This window comes from Panthera leo, chromosome A2 (genome assembly GCF_018350215.1).
Source record: "Panthera leo isolate Ple1 chromosome A2, P.leo_Ple1_pat1.1, whole genome shotgun sequence".
Taxonomy (NCBI): Eukaryota; Metazoa; Chordata; class Mammalia; order Carnivora; family Felidae; genus Panthera; species Panthera leo.
The window spans coordinates 134,416,715-134,439,909 of NC_056680.1; the positions used below are offsets into that span (position 1 = coordinate 134,416,715).

General features: G+C 36.0%; 1 protein-coding gene across 1 annotated transcript in view; it reads left to right on the forward strand.

The window, feature by feature from the left end:
- Positions 1-23,195, forward strand: part of CFTR (CF transmembrane conductance regulator) — a 182,340-nt gene that overhangs the window by 35,814 nt on the left and 123,331 nt on the right. The window contains exons 4-7 of the mRNA XM_042922907.1: positions 13,431-13,646; positions 16,605-16,694; positions 17,547-17,710; positions 18,552-18,677. Coding sequence (XP_042778841.1) covers positions 13,431-13,646; positions 16,605-16,694; positions 17,547-17,710; positions 18,552-18,677 — 596 coding nt within the window. The remainder of the gene's footprint in view (positions 1-13,430; positions 13,647-16,604; positions 16,695-17,546; positions 17,711-18,551; positions 18,678-23,195) is intronic.

The window sequence follows — 23,195 nt, forward strand, 5'->3', positions numbered from 1 at the left end:
CAGGCCAATATCCCTGATACACAAATTCTCAATAAGATACTAGCAAATCGAATTCAACAGCATATAAAAAGAAGTATTCACCATGATCAAGTGGGATTCATTCTTGGGCTGCAGGGCTGGTTCAACATTTGCAAATCAATCATTGTGATACATCACATTAATAAAAGAAAAGATAAGAACCATATGATCCTGTCTATCGATGCAGAAAAAGCATTTGACAAAATTCAGCATCCTTAATAAAAACCCTCAAAAAAGTCGGAATAGAAGGAACATACTCAAACATCATAAAAGCCATTTATGAAAATCCCACAGCTAGTATCATCCTCAATGGGGAAAAACTGAGAGCTTTCCCCCTGAGATCAGGAACATGACAGGGATGTCCACTCTTACCGCTGTTGTTGAACATCGTGTTGGAAGTTCTAGCGTCAGCAATCAGACAACAAAAGGAAATCAAAGGCATCAAAATTGGCAAAGATGAAGTCAAGCTTTCACTTTTTGCAGATGACATTATACATGGAAAACCCGATAGACTCCACCAAAAGTCTGCTAGAACTGATACATGAATTCAGCAAAGTCGCAGGATACAAATTACACTCTTATACACTAACAATGAAGCAACAGATAGACAAATAAAGAATCTGATCCCATTCACATTTGCACCAAGAAGCATAAAATACCAGGAATAAACCTAACCAAAGATGTACAAAATCTGTATGCTGAAAACTATAGAAAGCTGATGAAGGAATTTGAAGAAGATATAAAGAAATGGAAAAACATTCCATGCTTATTTATGGATTGGAAGAATAAATATTGTTAAAATGTCAAAACTACCCAAAGCTATATACACATTCAATGCAATCCCAATCAATATTGCACCAGCAATCTTCTTGAAGTTAGAGCAAGCAATCCTAAAATTTGTATGGAACCACAAAAGACCCCGAATAGCCAAAGTAATTTTGAAGAAGAAGACCAAAGCGGGAGGCATCACAATCCCACTCTTTAGCCTCTACTACAAAGCTGTAATCATCAAGACAGCATGGTATTGGCACAAAAACAGACACATAGACCAATGGAATAGAATAGAGACTCCAGAATTGGACCCACAAAAGTATGGCCAACTCATCTTTGACAAAGCAGGAAGGAATATCCCATGGAGAAAAGACAGTCTCTTTAACAAATGGTGCTGGGAGAACTGGACAGCAACATGCAGAAGGATGAAACTAGACCACTTTCTTACACCATTCCCAAAAATAAACTCAAAATGGATAAAGGACCTGAATGTGAGACAGGAAACCATCAAAACTCTAGAGGAGAAAGCAGGAAAACACCTCTCTGACCTCAGCCGCAGCAAGTTCTTACTTGACACATCCCCAAAGGCAAGGGAATTAAAAGCAAAAATGAACTATTGGGACCTCATGAAGATAAAAACCTTCTGTACTGCAAAGGAAACAATCAACAAAACTAAAAGGCAACCAACAGAATGGGAAAAGATATTTGCAAATGACATATCAGACAAAGGGCTAGTATCCAAAATATAAAGAGCTCACCAAACTCCACACCCGAAAAACAAATAACCCAGTGAAGAAATGGGCAGAAGACATGTATAGACACTTCTCTAAAGAAGACATCCAGATGGCCAACAGGCACATGAAAAGATGCTCAATGTTGCTTCTCATCAGGAAAATACAAATCAAAACCACACTCAGATACCACCTCACGACCAGTCAGAGTGGCTAAAATGAACAAATCAGGAGACTATAGATGCTGGCGACGATGAGGAGAAATGGGAACCCTCTTGAACTGTTGGTGGGAATGCAAACTGGTGCAGCCGCTCTGGAAAACAGTGTGGAGGTTCCTCAAAAAATTAAAAATAGATATACCCTATGACCCAGCAATAGCACTGCTAGGAATTTTCCCAAAGGATACAGGAGTGCTGATGTATAGGGGCACTTGTACCCCAATGTTTATAGTAGCACTCTCAACAATAGCCAAATTATGGAAAGAGCCTAAATGTCCATCAACTGATGAATGGATAAAGAAATTGTGGTTTATACACACAATGGAATACTACATGGCAATGAGAAAGAATGAAATATGACCTTTTGTACCAACGTGGGAACTGGAGAGTGTTATGCTAAGTGAAATAAGCCATACAGAGAAAGACAGACACCATATGTTTTCACTCTTATGTGGATCCTGAGAAACTTAACAGAAGATCATGGGGGAGGGAAAGGAAAAAAAATTAGAAAGGGAGGGAGCCAAAGTATAAGAGACTCTTGAAATTGAGAATAAACTGAGGGTTGATGGGGGGTGGGAGGGAGTGCAGGGTGGATGATGGGTATTGAGGAGGACACCTGTTGAGATGAGCCCTGGGTGTTGTATGGAAACCAATTTGACAAGAAACTTCGTATTAAAAAAAAAATAAAAATAAAAATAAAAAAATAAATAAAATGGGTTCAGCAATAAATAAATAAATAAATAAATAAATAAATAAATAAATAGGTTTAGGAAATTTCTTTGAAAATACTTATTTTCTATTATGATCCCAAATCACATTATCTTACTAGTACAAGAGATTGCTAATGTTTTTCTTTTTTTGTATTTGACTGTAGGATATCAAGACACAATGTCAGGTCAAATTTAGCCAATTATCCATATGAATAAATGTAATATCTTACAATCATACCTGCATGCTGAATTTCAAGGAAAAATAGAAAAAATTTAAAGCTTGGCAGCGAGGTACTCTCGTAGTATATTTTCTCAGTCACCTCTGTCTTCATCAGTGGGAAGAGAGCTCTGTACCTGAAAGCCCCTGGCTTTCTGGTGTTTAAATGTAGTCTGGGATGCTTCCCAGTGCTATTAAATATGACTCAGATATGTTAGTTTTTACATCACCAGAGCATCATTTCAAATCCTTAGTTGTAACCTGTAAAAGGCATGACAAGTTGAAAACTTATTTAGCCTTTAAGTAAAGGCTGTGCACAGTATTTGCTTTGGGATGAGTACTATCTTTATTCACAGGTATTGTATTCATATTGATCTCCATGTATTGGAGAGTTAGCAGTGCCATAGTGTCAAGTTGCATGTTTTTAAGAATTTGTAGTTTGTACATACCACTAAAAATACATTTAAAAATTTATCGTGACAAAGATGGTCACATTTCGGTCCAAAATGTTTTGTAATTCTCTTGACAATCACCTGGAAAAATTCTTCTGGCTTTTGAGTTGATCTGCCATCCATCTATCCACCCATCCGTATCTATCTGTCTGTCAATCTGTCTGTCTGTCTGTCCATTCCTACAGAAACCAACAACATTTTAGGGAGGGAAATATTTTCTTCATAAATATAAGTAAGCCAAGTCAAGAATTAATTATCTTTTAAGATGTCATTGAGGTGATTTTTCTCAGAAAGGGTACTCAGAACTTGGGAAACAGTTTTATCCACAGCATCTGGCTCTATTTGACTTATTAAAAAATCTTTTGTTGGTTGTTTTAATGACAATAGTGTATATGTTTGAGTCAGTGTATAGAAGTACAATTCTCTCTGAACATATATAAGAATGTAACATTCTCAATAAGTTATAGTTGATTGAAGTGAATGACACTTCAAACGATTGTTATGTCATGATCAAGATTGTGGTGAAGCTGAAAATTGTCTTCAGTCATTGTCTCCATCACACACTGCTACCATTGATTAATACTGATTAACCTAACATCCTAACGATCGAGCTCCTTTTATGCTCTGCCTGCCTTGTGAAATAATTTATCCAGCAGCATTGAAGTTTCATGAGAACAAAAGCACTCATTTAAGTGTGATAGTTTAGGTGATACATGAACATATTTATCGAATGGTTTTTTTGGTCATGTTTACAAAACCAAAAAAATGGCTTGATATAATTTAATGTTTATTGAATTTAATATTTATTGTACCTAATCTATTCTAGGTTCAGCATTAAGTCCTTTATGCAGATTGTCTTATTGAATTCTTCTGGTAACTCCATGGAGCAGATGTTATTACCTCTAGTATACAGAGAAGGAAATTATGAAACTTTCCAGAGTACACATATGGTAAATTTTAGTGATAGGTCTCTTTAGCCCCAAAGACTGTGACCTTTCCACAATATCCAATTATAATTGTTATATAATTATATTTGTAATGATTGTCTTTAGGTCCTCAACAGAATGGTGTCTCTAGTAACCAGCCTCAGGTCTGCTGAGTTTTTTGCATCTTCCTAGGAGACACAGGTTAACAGAAGCTTAAAGGCTGAGGGTTCTTCCAGGGTCACCTGAGGGGCAAATCTGAAGAAAGTTTGCAGTAGGGGAACAAACTAGAATCTTCTCCTTATATTCCAGAAGGAACTGTGTCAAATCCACCCAAGGGCCAGTATTGCCAAGGTCAAACTTAAAAACAAAATTAAGGGGTAGAAGAATGGCATGGGTGTAGATAAGGACTTATTCTTAAACTTCTCAAACTTAAACATATCCTAGCAAAAGGAATCTTAAAGGCTTTCATGGTGTATTAACTACTCTTGAGTGGGAGTGAGGGATGAGGTGCTCTCCAGTAAACATGAGCCCTAGACTGCAGGTCTGGAACCATCAGCACGTTCAAAGGGCAAAGTTTACTTCCTCCAGTTCACCTGCTACAACCTATAACCTGTCTATAACCAACAGAATATTGGTGAGGAAAAGAACCGATGGGAAAAGCAAGGAAAACGTGTGCGGTGGGAAGGCATGGAGAGGAAAATTTACATTGGCAGTGGTACAGGTGTGGTGAGACGAGGTTTCTCACTCTTGTCACAGAGAAAAGACCTCACTGAGGTTGTGAAGTTTTAAGTAGTGAAAATGTTAAACACTGTAACTCTTAAAGAATTTAGATAACCATGTGGTCATTAAGACGAGTGCAGCTTTTCAGCATACCTAATCTCTTGTCTCTATTCTTTTTGTCACTTACAGAAGAAAAGAAGGGTAGAAAATGTAGCCGTTATTATAAGACCTCTACCTTTTGAAGCAACTTCTACCAGTACCTTAGTATTTATGGTATTCTTTTGGGTCATTCCTTTTTTTCCTCTGCTTGTATCAGCTTGGGGATTTTTCATTCCATTAAATGAGTGAGGATTCTTGAAATTGCTAGAACACTACTCTTGCTAAAAGGTGGACATGCTTTCAAAATTATCTGTACATTCTTAGTCCCTCTAAATCAGGATAATTGTGACACAAAGAGTATTCAGTTGTTTTCAGGACTGATAGAAAAAGTGGTGTAAGATTTGCTTTTGACTGTGAAAGGTTAAGAAAAAAAGAAAATGCTATTATCAAGGAGCTTGTATCTCTACAATAGTTGATGTAATTTTAACTCATATTAGCTATGGCCTCTCATCATTAACTATGTACTTGTTTTTTCTTCATCTGACTCAGCAGCCAGATACAACATGTCTTTCATATTTGAGACTCCTAGCATAGAAGAGAAACTGACTGTTGAAAAACTGAGCATGAGAGTCAGTTAAGGACAGTGAGAAGCAAGCCAAGTGTTGGGAGTACTGTGAGCAAATTGCTGAGAGAATAGTGTTATCCCTTCTTGATTCCTAGGCAGTTCTGGGCATATTGCCATCCTCAAAGTGAGATGCATGTCAGTACAACTTGGGTCAAACCCGTTCTATTCATTAGACCCCAAGAAGGTTATGGACATAAAGGAGAAGTCCTAGTACTAATGTTGATAGAGTTCTCAAGTCCCATGGTCTGTATTGCATAAAACGATCTTTTATCTCTTATGGTTTTTTTTTTAAATGTTTATTTATTGATTTTTGAGAGAGAGAGAGAGAGTGCACATGCAAGTTGGGAGGGACAGACAGGCAGGGAGAGAGTAAATCCCAAGCAGGCTTCATACTCAGCGTGCAGCCTGGTGCAGGGCTCCATCTCACGACTATGAGATCAGGACCTGAGCTGAAATCAAGAGACGCTTAACCAACTGAGCCACCAGGCTCCCCTGTCCCTTAAGTTTTAACAAAGACATTGAGTAGGCACTTGAATACAAGCCCACTGCTAAGAAACGGAGAGCGTTTGAGGGAATTCTGCCCACAGATGGTCCCTGGCTTAGGCTCTGACTTATGTATGTTCCTTTCAGATGACTGGTTACCTAAGGACAGCTATCTCCAGCAAATCTCCTTCTTCTAGATGCCTGTTAGGTGGGTCCCCTTTCTCCTCTTCCTTCCCATCCCTACCTCTCCCCATATGTAGCTTCTTCTCTAACCTCAGCAGTGACTTGCATGCTGTACTCCCTAAACTCGCCCTATATCCCATTTCTACTCGCTACTAGAACCCTCATCTCTAATACACGCTTCCTTGCGTTGTCTACCTGAATGAAGGCAATCTACACCTTCCCTCAGTTCCTGTGATAAGAGTTGGGAGTTCTTGGGCTTTAGATTTCTTTGAATCATAAGGAATTTCTGTATCACTCTTCTGGATATTTCTGTATCCAGAAGCCCCACCCCAAATATGTGATTTAATTGATTTGGATGGGCCTTGGGATAATAGTAGTCTCATTAAGGTTCCCAGGTGATTCTGATTTAGGTAGACAAGGGCCAACATTATTACTAAATGCATCTGATTTTTGCTAGAATGACTCACATTGAGAAAGCATGTTAGTTTGAATTTTTCTTAATGATGATATGAAAAAACTGAAAAACATAAAAATGAATATTAACTCTTATAATAACATTAGAGCAGTGTTTCTCAAACTTTAATATGCATACCAGTGACCCAGGGATCTAGCTAAGATGCAGGTTCCAATTTAGGAGGTTTTGGGTGAGACCCTAAAATTCTGCATTTCTAAAAGCTCTCAGGTGAAGGCCTTGCAGGGTTGTGGGAGAAGAGAAAGCCTTGGTAGAAGGAATACTGTTGTGAGAAGTGGGCAGATTCATGAGGGCCAATGAGCCCTTGAATAAAGTGACGGGAATCCCCTTAGTAGCTAAGGGTTTATTGGGAAATCCCAAAGTAGCTAGTGTTAACTCTCCACGTCTTCCAGCAGCGCTCCTCCCAGGACCCCACTGGAGAGAAGCAGATGACAGGATGCATGGAGAGGGCAAAGATATGGTTAAAAGGCACTCTGTTTCTCTTCCAAGATTGCAGCAGAGGGAGATGTTACATCTTTTTCTGTAGGAAATTTGTTACCCGGGTTGGTTGGTTTTTTGTGAACAATTTGAACAGAACGGTGCTCCAGGAGCATTTAGTGGTATATGTACTTTTGAAGGCTAACCTAGGAATCCAGTATCACGTCCAGTAGAATACTGTGTCTAAAACCAAATGCATCTCCTGTTCTTCCACGTGAAATTTTGGAACAAAATTGATTTGTAAATTGGGAATTGTTCGTGATCATGTTTTTTTTTTTTATTAAAAATTCTTTTAATGTTTATTTATTTTTGAGACAGAGAGAGAGAGTGAGCGAGGGAGGGGCAGAGAGGAGGGAGACACAGAATCCAAATCTGGCTCCAGGCTCTAAGCTGTCAGCACAGAGCCCAAAGTGGGGCTTGAACTCAAGACCTGATCCGAAGTCGGATGCTTAACCAACTGAGCCACCCAGGTGCCCTTGTGATCATGGTTTTTAAGACTTAAACTGGATATAAGGGCATCTAGGACTTCCATTCCTGATAGGAACTTGGTGCATTTTTAGCTCTTGTAGCTAACCAGTATCCAATATGACTAATGAATAAAATATGTTTAAAGTAAAAATATACGTATGTATTTTCTTTTCAAAGATGGGGTATTTTTTTCTTTACTTCCCCAGGGCTTGCTCATGCCCTGTTGCCACAAACTTGTTTTATGATCTTTGGGCAAGTCAAATAACCTTCCTGGATCTCTGTTTCCTTGAGTATACAGTAAAAGAGGCTGTAGTAAAGTGTATAATGTCTATGATCTCTTTAAACTTTTAAATTATGTGTCCATGAGATGGGTCCTAGAGAAGTGGCATTTTTCTTAAATCACAGTGATCTAAACTTATAACTTGATTTGCTAAGTTGATGTTGAACTAATCATAATCCTTGCACTGATGGTCAGTTGAGAGATAAACAAGTCATGTTATAACATTTCCATTTCGATTTATGGTTATGAATAAAGAGGAAGGCTTTGCAGTCAAATGTTTGGTTCAAAGCCCAGGTTTACCACTTAATAGCTGTGTGACACTGGGAAAGTTATTTAAACTTGAATAAATCCTGGTACATAGCAAGTGCTTCATAAATGATAGCTATTACTGGGGCTCCTGTGTGGCTCATTTGGTTGAGTGTCCGAATTCAGCTCAGGTCATGATCTTGAGGTTCATAAATTTGAACCCACTTTGGATCCTCTGTTTTCCTCTCTCTCTGCCCTTCCCCCATTCATATTCTCTCTCCCTATCTCAAAAATAAATAAACATTAAAAAATAAAAATAATAGGACTCCTGGGTGGCTCAGTCATTTCTCAGTGTATACCCGTGTGTGTGTGTATTTTCTTTTATGTTTTTGTATGCATGTTTTCTTCACCACTTATTAATGACCATAAATCATATGAAATTTCCTAACTAAATTTTATTATTCTTTTAAATATTTTTATGATTATGAAAGTAATCAGATAATTACTGATAAATTTGATGTTCATCCTTCTAGTTTTTTTCCCATGGGAATAGAATATATACTTTATTAAGGGAGGGGGATCATTGCTTTATATAATGTGTTATAAATCTGCTTCTCTTCTTAATGTATTATGAATGCCTTTTATGTCATTAGATGATTTTTTACCTAGTCACCCTATTGTTTAATAAATCATGTGACTGTACCATACCATAATTTTTCAGTTCCCCATCATTAAATGTTTATATTGCTTCTAATTTTTCATGACTGTAAACAGACCTTCAATGACATCCCTTTAGCAGATTTCCAGATTATCAAATTGCCTTCCAGTAAAATGTACTATTTTACTTTCTTGCTACTAAAGTATGAAAATTCAGCCCTCACCAATAATAGGTGTCATCATTTAAAAATTATTTTCAAATTGCTCAGTGAGAAGGAATATATTATTATTTTTCTTTGCATTACTTTTGGTTTCTAGTGAGTTTAAACAGTTTTTGTATATTAATTAAGCATTTATATTTTTTGTGTGTATGTAATTGCCTTTTCATGTTTTTTGTCTATTTTAGAGTTTGTCTTTTTCTTATTGATATATGAGAGTATTTCCCCCAGCCTATCATTTGTTTCTAGTGAGTTTTACCTCTTATTTTCTTAACAATTAGAGGTTTTAACTTTTAGGGCACCTAGGCAGCTTAGTCCATTAAGTGTCCGCCTTGGACTCAGGTCATGATCTCAACAGCTCATGAGTTTGAGGCCTGCGTCGGGCTGTCATGGGCTCTGTGCTGACAGCTGAGAGTCTGGAGTCTGCTTCAGATTCTGGGTCTCCCTCTCTCTCTGCCCCCTCTCCCGCTTGTGCGCGCGCACGCTCTCTCTCAAAAATAAATAAACATTAAAAAAATTTAAAAAAAGAAGTTTTAACTTTTAAAAATTTGCTGTCAAATCTATATACCTTTTCCTTTGTTTTCTGCTTTTGTTATCAGACATTATTAAAAGCCTTCCTACCCAAATTATTTATGTTTTTACATGTTTTTTTATATTTATTTATGTTTATTTATGTTTTACTATTTCAGCTTTTACATGTAAATATCTAATGCATTTGCAATTTATTTTGATGTATGTTTGAGATAAAAATGTAATTTTAAAAGTGAGTGTCCAGTTTCCTCATCATTTATTGCATAATCTAGCCTTTCTCCACTGAATTAGAATAACATAATACACAAAATTATTACGTGTGCTTGAACCTGCTCACAGATAAATCACTCTATTTCTTTGTCATGCCACATATTATAATAGCTGTATGATTTAATATCCAGTAATGTAAACCTTTTCACACATTTTTCTTATTCCTCAAATGTTTTTGACTAATCTCTCATTTTTTTCAAATGAAATTTATAATCATTTTACCCATTGATTAGCAAATACTCACTTAGTGGATGTTCTGTGCTAGGTATTGTGCATCATGTTGGGATTATTATAGAAATGAAGACAATCAGTCCCTGCTATTATGGTGCTGAAAATCCACTTCCAAAGAACCCACCTGAAATTCTGATGAAAGTTACGTTAGACTTACAAAATACCATGGAGAGAATATAATCTTTGTAATATTCAGTTTTTCTTTATAGAAAAATTTAAAGTCCTTAAGACTTTTATTTAAGACTTTAAATTATGTCTTAGTAGGGGCGCCTGGGTGGCTCAGTCAGTTGAATGTCCGACTTCGGCTCAGGTCATGATCTCACCATTTGTGAGTTTGAGCCCCATGTCGGCCTCTGTGCTGACAGCTCAGAGCCTGGAGCCTCCTTTGGATTCTGTCTCCTTCTCTCTCTGCCCCTCCCCACTTGTGCTCTGTCTCTCTGTCTCTCAAAAATAAATAAATGCAAAAAAAATTAAAATATGTCTTAGTAATGTTTATAAATATTTTTAAGGTATATATATTAATTATTGGTATTTATAATGTCTCTTGTTATATAACATAAATTTTTATATAAATGGGATACTTATTTAATTGATTATTATGCTTGGTATGTAGGAATTTAATTTCTTAGTATAATTATTTCTTAAACCTCTGCCTATGAAACTCTTAATTCACTTAAATTTGTTATATGGATGGTCATATTCTATGCTTATAATGATCCTTTTCATTTCTTCATAATACTCATACCTTGATCATTTCTCTTATTGAGTTGTAACAGCTAAAAGTTCCAGAAAATGTTAAATTGTTCTAATAACCAGTATTCCTATTGTTTGTGTTGGCCTGACCCTAAAGGTAATGCTTTTAGTTTTATTAATTAGTTTGTTAAGATTAGTTAATTAGGTGTTGATTGCCGTTTTGAAGGAAAATTTCTTTCTTTATATTCAAGTATAGTTAGAACATTTATCAGAAACTGATATTGAAGTTTTATCAGATTTATTACAGTTGTTAATGAGATAATCATAAGTTCTTCTATAGTCTATTGGATTCTATTAATTTCTTAATATTGAGCAATCCTAACTTCTCAATATTTCTCAAATAATGTCCTAGTATTCCTGGGATAAAGACATATAAATAATATTGTAAAAAAGTTGACATACTGATGATGGTGAGGAATTTAGTGACTACATACCATAGAAAATAATGGAACCTTAGAAGTTCTTCAACTAATCATGTACTTGTATCAGAAAAAATAACTACGCTTTGAGTTTAGAGGTATAATTTTTAAAGTAAATATTTAGCCAACTGCAAACCCACTATTAATGGAAAATTAAATCAAAGTAAATGTGGTATTGACATTTGTCTATGAAGAGCAACATAGTATAGAAAAATTCTAGAATAAAATATTGATCTAAAAGTAATTTTGAGGATGAAATATTGCCACTCTAAGCACACTGTGAAAAATTATATTTGTAATGCAGATAAATTCATACCTGTAATTTCAAATACAAGATTTATTTTGACTTTATTTTCCTGGTGTAAGGAGTTATTTTGAAATAAAATTATCTCTGCTAGAGAAAGTCTGACATGGGTCTATGAAACTTGAAAGAAATAGGGCATCACTTGCACAGGTTGTAGTAGTTTAAAAATGGAAACAACCTGTATGCCCCCAGTTTAAGACAATGGGACATATAACCTGATGTATTGAAGGATGTCATGTTGAACAGCACTTAGAATAAATGTGTAGCTATGCGAGGATCAATGGAAATAAATGTCAAAACCACAGTGTAAATAAAGAATAGTTGCAAAAAGCATAGTATGATACCATTTATACAAATTTAAAACACCAGAGCCAATTCTTTCTATATATTCTAAAGGTGGATACATGTGTAATAAAAGTACAAATCATATACAATATGATACACACCAACAAAAAAGTACACACTTATTTACTTTTTAAAAATCAAGTGCTCTTCAGCAGATACAGCAAACAATTAACATGTTATATGCAGATAAGTTAGTGATTTTCTTTTCAGTACTCATCTGTCTGAATACAGGTTTGAATATGGCTAATGTGAGATGAGAAAACTATAACCCATTTTGTGATTAGTTTGGAAACTTTTAAAAAGTGTTTGATTCTTTTCTTATATTCAGAGCCTTAGTCTACATAGTTAATTTGAAATAAAGTACTGAATATAAAGTATAGAATGCACAGCTAGTGATCAATCAATGACAGCTCTGTATAGGTTAGGATTGATTCCTAATGGGGATGAACTTGATACAGAAAAGCATTTTTAGTTATTGGGAATAAGGGGGCTTGTGGTATTGGGCATTTGTGGTTTAGAAAAGGTATTGTAGAAAATGGAGGAGAATAAGCAAATTAAGGGTTGAGGGGGAGTAAACTGAACAATGCTGTGGTACCAATCTGACTGGAAAATATACCTTTGAAATGGAATCAATTAGCCTAACGTCACATCCCTGGAGGGTTTAGCTTCAGATCTCCATTTCATTGGTTCATCATAAAACAAGACAGGGGAGGTTTTGTGTTTTTCTCTCTTGAAAACAATTTAGTAAGATGGAGAAGAGTTAGACCTCTTGAATTCAAATCTATTCCTATATATTCAGGAGGAGTGGTAATGGATTTGATGGACAATTTGATTTACTAATTAATTGAGGACCCTGATTAGATGCATTTGGAAAGCACAACTTTCATCTTCCTGTGTTAACTCACAAGCCTTTGAAGAGTTGATAAATCATTGGAAACTGGACTGAGGTTGCAGTTTGTTGTAACACTGCTTCCCTGAAGTCCATACCCATTCCATACCAGGGTGGGCTTGAGACCAGAAGTGGAAGTGGCTGAATTAAATGCCACCAGTGCCTGCATGCTCCTTCCTCCTGTTGCCAGCTCCCCTTTATGTGGTTGCTTGAGAAGCTGTTTTCATTCTGGAAATAATGCCACTAACTCCAAACACTTTCTCAAGTTCTATTTTGAGGTCCCATCAGGTCACTTGGTGTCTTTGGCCTTAGTTTCTTCATCCACAAAGTGAAAATAATAATGCCTACTCTGACTCCTAAAGCTGTCCTGAAAATCAAAAGAAAATATTTCATAAACCATTCAGCGCTATGTACATATTACTGATTAATATACCATTCCAGAAACCACACCTTTACTGTATGGCCACTATTCACTTTTCAGTCAAAAATATCTTATGCATAAACTTGTCTCCAAATGACTTTCACTACAACCAAAAATCAAATCTTATTTCAAAGTATAAAAATGAAAATAATATCAAGAGTTTTACATATGGCGCAGCCCTCTATGTTAGCCCATTTTAAATCCTTCTCTAAAGATGAAAATTTTTTTGTTGAAATTGTGGGGCCATTTTATGCAAGGGAAATGAAATCTAATTTCTTGGTTTTTCCTCTTTTTAGGAAGTCACCAAATCAGTCCAGCCTCTCTTACTGGGAAGAATCATAGCTTCCTATGATCCAGATAACAAGGCGGAACGCTCCATTGCAATTTATCTAGCCATAGGCTTATGCCTTCTCTTTGTCATGAGGACTCTGCTTTTGCACCCAGCCATTTTTGGCCTTCATCACATTGGAATGCAAATAAGAATAGCTATGTTTAGTTTGATTTATAAGAAGGTAATGCTTTCTTGCATAGTCTCCATGCTACATGCAACATGTTTTAAATGTCATGTTGATACACATAAGGGATAAATGCTAAAATCAATTTTGTAGGCCTGTTAAGTAAATGGCAGCATTAATTAATATTTCTCATTTTCCTTGGTGATTAATTCAGTTCATTTTGGCTAATAATTATTGAGTATCTTCTTTAAACTCCCTATGCTATGGATTTCATTTTTTAAAAATATTTTTTAATGTTTATTTATCCTTGAGAGAGACAGAGAGAGTGTGAGCAGGGGAGGGGCAGAGAGAGGGAGACAGAATCTGAAGCAGGCTTCAGGCTCCGAGCTGTCAGCACAGAGACTGATGTGGGACTTGAACTCACGAACCGAACTGTAAGATCATGACCTGAGCTGAAGTTGGAGGCCCAACAGACTGAGCCACCCAGGTGCCCCAGATTTCATTTTTTAAAACTAGTCACATCATTGTGTTTTGGGATGTATGGCTCCCCATTAAAATGATACTTACCATCCATGTAAAAGTCATTGGCAAAATATCTTGTGGTAAAATGCCATATATCTTTACGTTCAATAACAAGAGTGTAGTATGTAATTGTTATTGATAATCCAAGCAATAACAGTTCCTGCCTTAATTAGTTGTGACACAGTGATTTTGTCATCCTTTGAGTCCTGCAAATTGAACATTTTTGCAACAACACATGTACTACAATCATAAGAACCTTCTCTACTTTTCTGTATGCATTATCCAGACAAGAGCCCAAGTTGCAGAAGCATGATTTAGGTGAATGCAGATTAAGACTTCCCACCTTACAAACACAATTTAATATCATTTCAGTGACATGCTTTGTAGGCCATGTGTGATTGCTTGGGTCTACCAAGTCATTACAGTAAAGCTGTTTTGGTTGAATCATTTGGGTATTGCTTTACCCTTCTTCTCTTTTTCTTCCCCCAATGTAAAAACTTTATATACTTGGCTTATAAGGGACATGGATCTGAAATTACCTCTAGCAAATAACCCATAACACTTCATAATATATATGCAAGGTCAGTTGTGTCATAAAACCTTGATAGTCATACTTTATTGTTCAAAACAGCCTTTTATGGATGCACACGAAAAAAAAAATAGAGTCCACAGTTTAGTCAGATCACCTCAGCTACAATGTCATCAATTCAACCAAGTACCAGGAAAACATGGGTAATAAATCAACAAAAATTTTGTTTTGATCCAGAAATTTTATGGGCTAAAGGGGATGGGAGATCAAAGAAGGAGAAGGTTATTTGTAAATTCATGTGTACCATTTAGCACAAATACAGCAGCATATGTGCTTTCAGACTCAGAACACGCTGAGGAAAAGTTAGAAGCTATTGCATCTATCCTTTTTTCTCTCATTTTTGAGTATTTGTGTTATTATCTGGTTTGTTTACCCCTCTAGCTGCACTTACTGGCCTGCACTGGCACCATCACCAGAGAATTCAGTTGTGTCTTCACGTGGCTGTGGTTTGGTCCCTAAAGGAGCCTGAAGTAGACTGGTCCCGTATCAGACCAGCTCCATTCACATGGGAGGCAACCACTAATTCTCCTTACAGTACCCCAAATTTTGTAATACAGCACTTTTTTGCTTTGCTCCAAAATCTGCAACTATGATACATTCAAATTATATTTTAAATAATGAACCTAAATACATTCTGTAAATGTCAAATCTTTATGTTGTACACCTGAAACAAATACAATATTGTATGTCAACTGTACTTAAATTAAAAATGTAAAAATACAAGAAAATAATCTAAATATGAACTAAATTTATCTTTGCTTATGAATTTCAAGAAGACAGAAATAATAACGAAAACAAATCTTCGCTGAGTGCTTGCTATGCACACCTGAGATAGATGAAGTCTATTAATGAGGAGTGTGTGACCCATTCAGTGGAATTTTCCCCTCATATTGCTCTAATAGTGTTTTGGAATTAACTGCTTTGATTCTTTTTCATCTGTACTTATCTAAATTCTATTCATTATTCCACATCTATCTTCAATTTTACCTCCTCGATAAAATCCCAATTTTTGTAACCAGGTATGTGAACTTTCTCATAACCACCCGGTTATATTCTGCTCCCTTGACCTCATATCATATCATATTTAGTTAATGTACATACTAGGTTACCTTAAGGCAAGAAATATGTATTAATAAATCCTAACAATAATTCCTGAAGCCTTGAATCCAGTGATTTGCATCTCATAAGTGCTCAATACATATACATTCAATTGAAACAAATATTGGATGGGTACTCTCCAATCAAAGGCATCTAAGGGATAATAAATTCTTATTAAATTTTAGGCAAAGTATAACTGGTATTTCATAACTATTATTAATTTATCTACTTACCAGTTCTATTTGTGTAGGGATGTATTTTTTCTGTGTAATATTTAAGGATTTTGTATTGTTAATCTTTCACAAAGTCATTAATGATTCAATTATTCATAATATACTTTTATTGACTTTAATTGTCATTTTATTCAATAGAATTACTATAGGACTCCACTATAGAAAAATAGAGTTACTATAAGATTATAGGATTTAATCTCAAATTTTGCTGCCTATAAAAACAAAACAAAACAAAACAAAACAAAACAAAACAAAACCCACCAAAATCTCCACACCATATGAATGGACATTTAAGTGTAATATCATTACTGTTTTGGAGTAGAAAGGATGTTCTTACTATCTAGATGCTAGAAAATAAAATACAGGCATGCCAGTATAATATATTTTGTGAAGAGAAATATTTATAAATCGGAGAATATCCTAAGCTAGATAAACATAAAATAATTTTCACTACCTTTACTTAAAAACGCATGCGTAGCGACCTAATTCTTCAGCTGTATTATAATGTTATTTATAAATATTCTTTTTGTCTTCTCTTTGTCAACATCACCTAACTTCCGATTTTCCTTTTAGACTTTAAAGCTGTCAAGCCGTGTTCTGGATAAAATAAGTATTGGACAACTTGTTAGTCTCCTTTCCAACAACCTGAACAAATTTGATGAAGTATGTACCTACTGATTTATGCATTATTGTTATAAATCATACAACCCCAAGGGTTTTTATGGGTTAGTTGATAGTAATATGTGGCTAAATCATAGACATCCCTACCTTCCCTATTCCTGCAAGGTTGGGTTGCATAGGACAGTGCCGTTCCGGGGGCTTACAGAACCAGCCGATACAAAGGCATCTCAGCTTGCTGCATATTTAATGAGGTGTTTCAAAATTCATTTTTTATCAGATCTTGTTTCCTTTTAATACTTTACATCTGTTATTTACTCTGGCTGAATATGATACTCTGAGCAATTCTTGTTCAGTGCTGTCTTATGACACAAATAATTGCAAGGTCTTTGAGGACACATAATGTGTTTTATTTATCTTAGCATTTTCAGTATGTAGCATAATGTTAAACCCACAGCAGGTGCTACATAAATTACTAATGAATTGAGCCTGCATTTACTCTGAATATTTTGTCAGGTGATAGAGTTGTTACCTTGAGCCTTTGGAAACCCTTTTGCTCTTACATGTTTATACCATGGCTCTTGCTTTATCCAAATAGAAGTAAGTTATTTAAAATAAGTCCCTGACCTGATACTTAAGATATTTAATTTTAATTCCATTGAATAAAAACACCCCAAAAATGCAACAACTTGAAATTTGTTCCTTGGGAAATCCTAGTCTATTTGTAGAATGTTTAAGCACACTGATGTATGCTTCGTGTAACAAACACATTGAGTTTAGCACAGTGGGAACCATGATGTGTTTGATTGTATAAGCTCGCTGTGCTCAATTTCTCCCATCTTAGGCTTATTTGCTTGTTTGTTTGTCACTGGTTTTCACTGTGATTTTATTTCGCAGGGACTTGCCCTGGCACATTTTGTGTGGATTGCTCCTTTGCAAGTGGCTCTCCTCATGGGGCTCCTCTGGGACTTGTTACAGGCCTCCGCCTTCTGTGGTCTTGCTTTCCTCATAATCCTTGCCCTTTTTCAAGCTGCACTGGGAAGAATGATGATGAAGTACAGGTAGCACTCTGGTTACATAGCTTGGAAGGATTTTAAGTTAGATATTCCAAAAGTCTAGTAAAACCAGGGACTGCTGTATATACTGAACTGGGATCTACTTCCTGGATGTCACTAAAAAGGAGTTATTTTAATAGTGTAAATCATACTCAGTGTATTAAGGGACTTTTTTTTTGGCTTATCAATCTATAGAATTTCTTTTTAAATATCTTAATATTCAGTTCATTTTTATGTATTATAATATTTAGGTAGAATGGATAAAACATATATGTACATGGGAGTGAATGCATAAATGTTGGATAGAATTTTATAGGTTTTTCCTACTCTGGTTCAAGGATAATCACACTACAGCCTTGGTTACTTTTTAGTAGAGAATGAGTTAATGATACAAGTCACTGCTTATGATAGAGGACTTCTAGAGTTTGTCAGCTAGAAGATGATAGAATGTATACAAAATGTGGAATCTGCTAACTCTTGGTTTAAATACCAGACTGCATGCTTACTAGTTATGTGACCTGACTCAAGTCACTTGGCCTTACTGAGTCTCTGTTTTTTTATCTTTAAAATGGAGATAACCACTACTTCTAGACTTCCATGAAGGGTACTACACTGGGATAGTATGTGGAATGCATCTAATAGTGTGTGGCACATAAGAGGCATTCACTAAATGGTAGCTATTTAGTGAATGATTTTTGTTCATGATTTTTGTTACCATCTGTTAGATAATAAAATAAATGTTCATCTGTTTAATAAGAAATGTGGATTTTTTGAAAAAACTTCTATAGTTCTTAGTGGTAATTTGACTTGGTTTTATTAAGTATTTGATTGATTAATTGATTTACAGAGATCAGAGAGCTGGAAAGATCAACGAAAGACTTGTGATCACCTCTGAAATGATTGAAAATATCCAATCTGTTAAGGCATACTGCTGGGAGGAAGCGATGGAAAAAATGATTGAAAACCTAAGACAGTAAGTCTTTCTAATAATTTCAATATCAGTAGCTATTTCATGTTTAATATTTTAAAGATGAGTATGTCACAGTGGGATTTCAGTTCATATTTGAAGTTTCTGACAATCAATTGTATTAAGTTATATCAATATTCCTGTATCACTATCAAGTGGCATAAAGTCATTTTCATGGTCTGTATATAGTTGGTTAAGTGTGTTATTTTTTATTACAAGGATATTTATGCCTTATGAAGAATCTTCTCTATGTGTTTATAGCTGCTTATTATACTTATTTGACTAAAATAATGATCATAATGCTGGAGGCTGAATAAAACCTTAAATGAAACTAGTAGAGCAGTAAGTGTGCAAATCTGAACCAAATAAGTGGTTCTCTGTTCTTCCATTTCACTTATGTTATGGCTCAGGAAAAGTGAAAAGAAACCCTTCTCTTTGGTTAAAGTATCATTGTTCTTCCTTAACTTAAGGATAATAATACAGGATAATATCTAGTAACTTGTGTTTCTAGAAACCCTGCATTTGAGAGGTCAGTTCAAGCAATGAAAGCCACCACCTGAGATAGAATCAATACTTGGCACCTATCTCTAGTCTTATTTCACCTCCGATAATCTCTCTTTCACTGACTGGTAAAGACTAAATCCAGTGAAAAAGTATAGCACAGACTGAGATATGATTACTGTGGTAATTTAGGGTACAATATAAGCTATGGCATTTCTGTAGCCATGAGACCATTTCTTTCAGTCAAGTTCCATGTTCTACAAACTGCAATCAAAAAAGGGTTCTAGGAGACTCAGTGATAGATGTACTACTGTTAAAGAGCAGATAATTTCAGGTCCTATAGCACACGAGAGTTTCACAGGGGAAAATATACAAAAAAGGGTACCCTTTTGGATGATGTGAATGTGGTCATCAGGAAATTGGGCTGCTGATTCCAGTAGCCGGTGATAACTGAGCTGCAGGTGTGTGATTGGAACAACAAAAGAAATGCTGAACTATTAAGGCCTTTGCCATGTAAATAGAAAGAGTAAAAGAGTAAATATTTCCCAAACATTACTGTCACCTGTTTTTATTATGACTTTCAAAACAAATCCAGGAAAGGAATTATATTTTCTTTCCAGAAACATCCTTAAAGATCTTGGGGAATTGTCTAGTTGGTTGAAGTTGTTTTTCTTTTTAACAAAGTGACTTCTCTATCACACTTGTCCCCTCGGTCGTTTCTGTGCCTATAAGCACAGACATAGCAAGAATGATGAGGAGCTGATCAGAGGATCTGGTTGTCTCTGGATTCAAGATAAACTCTGGTCAGGTCATTCTAGGTGCTGACTTTTCTTGACTTTGGTTTTTATTTTTCCTCTTCCTCAAAAGATGAAATTCATCCTTTCTATTCTGTATTTCTGTCTGGCCAATTCTATTAGCAAATGCTTGGTTGTAACTAGTGTGATCTGGTTCTTTAATCTGTCATGAAATTGTTACCCGAAGAGGCTGGGAAGTGCTGATGTAAATATGGGAAAGTAAGAATTGCTTCTCCTTAAAAGAGCAAATATAATATTCTGGAAGAGAATGGCAGGATGCACTTCATAAGGGTGATTACCTCAGCCAACGCCATTGTTGAACCGGGCAGAGACTATAAAACTCTCTGAAAATCTACTCCTTTATTGCTCTTCTTTAACAAAGGTACTTTCAAGTTTTTTTAAATAAGAAACTGATAAAATATTTTTATGACTTATAAGGTACAAGTGACTTTATTATGGAAATCACTACTTTTTGGGTGATTCTTGTAAATGTTCTTGAGTCCATTATGCTTTTCTAGTCATACCACTTCTTCCTTTTTCCTCAACTGTTTCTAATATATTTCAACAATTGTCACAAATTCATGAACACTTTTGTGAACAGTGCTTTTTAGCATTTTATTAATATCAACCTAGCCAATATTATTCTTTCTGTTGAAGATTAAGGATTCTAAGCATAGATTCTCAGTGTTAGGCCCTCTGCTGTGCTGTCATTTACCTTGGCAATAACTCCAGCAGAGAGATGGTATGTCTCTCTTCTACCCATGTGGATTCTATAGGATCAAAGGGAAGGGCAGTTTGCTTAAGATTGCATAGCTGTAACTGGCAGAGCCGGGGTCAAGCCCCAGAGAGATTCCAAAAATCCCAATCTGCCTTCAATGCCAAATAACTGAAATAAGTAAGCATTAGACCACATTAGATTGTGAATCATGGTCTAAGTTGGGCATGTTGAACTTCATTTTCTTGATCAGAGTGCTCAGGATTATACTTTTTTTCAGACTGAAAAAAACCCAAAAGATTTTTTCTGAACACTGACACTTGAGAATGAGAACTTTTCTGAATTATACAAATGTGTGAAACCAGCACCCAAATGCCAGGCACAGCTATTGCTATTGCTTCCTCCCACCAGAACCGTCTGCTTTTCTGTTCATCCCTCCTTCTTCCCTTGAGAGATCTGAATAGGAGGATCACAAGTGACTAATTTTTCTTCCTGGAAGAGTGGGATGGAAGTTGAAGGCAGTATTGTTCTCTCTTGTTACCAGCATCTGCACTCCCTATTTTCTGCCTGCTGGAGCACTGAAATCTCTTTTATATATGTTAAAAAAAATAGTTCCCGTTTGCAGTTCAGACTAGAATATCAGAAGTAAAAAAATATATTGTTGCAGGAGTGCCTGGCTGGCTCAGTTAGTGGAGCTTATGACTCTTGATCTCTGGACTATAGGTTCTAGCCCCACATGGGGTATAGAGATTCCTTAAAAATAAAATCTTTTAGGGGCGCCTGAGTGGCTCAGTCAGTTGACTGTCCCACTGGCTTAGGTCATGATCTCACGGTTCATGGGTTCCAGCCCCGCATTGGGCTCTGTGCTCAGAGCCTGGCACCTGCTTCAAATTCTGTGTCTCCCTCTCTCTTTGCCCCTCCCCTGCTCATGCTCTGTCCCTCTGTCTCTCTCTCTCTCTCTCTCAAAAGTAAGTAAACACTAGAAAAAATTAAAAAATAAAATCTTTCAGGGGTGCCTGGGTGGCTCAGTCAGTTGAGCATCGGACTTCAGCTCAGGTCATGATCTCACAGTTCATGAGTTCGAGCCCTGTGTCAGGCTCTGTTCTGACAGCTTGGAGCCTGCAGTCTGCTTCAGATTGTGTCTCCCTCTCTTTCTGCCCCTCCCCGACTCGCGCTCTCTGTCTCTCTCTCTCAAAAATAAATAAGTGCTAAAAAATAAATAAAATAAAATCTTTTAAGAAATGATTGCTGCAAATAATTATACTAAAGTGAGACATAGAGAGGATATAGTAGCTTCTGTCTTGTAATTTTTCAAGAACTACCTGCAACAGAATCACTTGGGTTCTTATTTAAAACGTGGATTCTGGAAACCTATGGCAGACTTAGTATCTCTGAGCAGTGGGCCTGAGACTGCATTTTAATAAGTTTCTCAGGTGATTTTCACACATGCTAAGGTTTGAGAAACCACTCCTTTGTGGCTTATATGTTATTTTCAGTGTTCTCCAAAGCCAAGCTAGAATTTCTAAAATGTTAAGAATCCATTAGGGAATCACAAACTTGTATTTTTCCTTTATAAATCTTGGAACGTTGTCCTCATTTCCAAACTTACTTAAAACAGCAACCAACAAACTAAAAAAATGAATGAAATTTCACTAATCTTAAAAATTAATAATGAAGTGATTGGAGATATTAAAATATGGGAATGCAAACTGGTGCAGCCGCTCTGGAAAACAGTGTGGAGGTTCCTCAAAAAATTAAAAATAGATCTACCCTATGACCCCGCAAGAGCACTGCTAGGAATTTACCCAAGGGATATAGGAGTGCTGATGTATAGGGGCACTTGTACCCCAATATTTATAATAGCACTTTCAACAATAGCCAAATTATGGAAAGAGCCTAAATGTCCATCAACTGATGAGTGCATAAAGAAATTGTGGTTTCTATACACAATGGAATACTACGTGACAATGAGAAGGAATGAAATATGGCCTTTTGTAGCAACATGGATGGAACTGGAGAGTGTTATGCTAAGTGAAATAAGTCATACAGAGAAAGACAGACACCATATGTTTTCACTCTTATGTGGATCCTGAGAAACTTAACAGAAGACCATGGGGGAAGGGAAGGAAAAAAAAAAGTTAGAAAGGGAGGGAGCCAAACCATAAAAGCCTCTTAAAAACTGAGAACAATCTGAGGGTTGATGGGGGGTAGGAGGGAGGAGAGGATGGGTGATGGGTATTGAGGAGGGCACCTGTTGGGATGAGCACTGGGTGTTGTATGGAAACCAATTTGATGATAATCTTCGTATTAAAAAAAAAAATAAAAAATAAACATTGAAAAATATTTTTAAGTAAAAAAAGAAGATATTAAAATACTGTCAAATAGTAATAGTATTAATAATAGATTATTAATTATAATTTAAAAATAATATTTACAGGTATTATGTCCAAGACACTGGTACATTCGTTACGTCTGCCTTTCAGAGAAGGTAACTGAGGCCCAGAGAGATAAAAT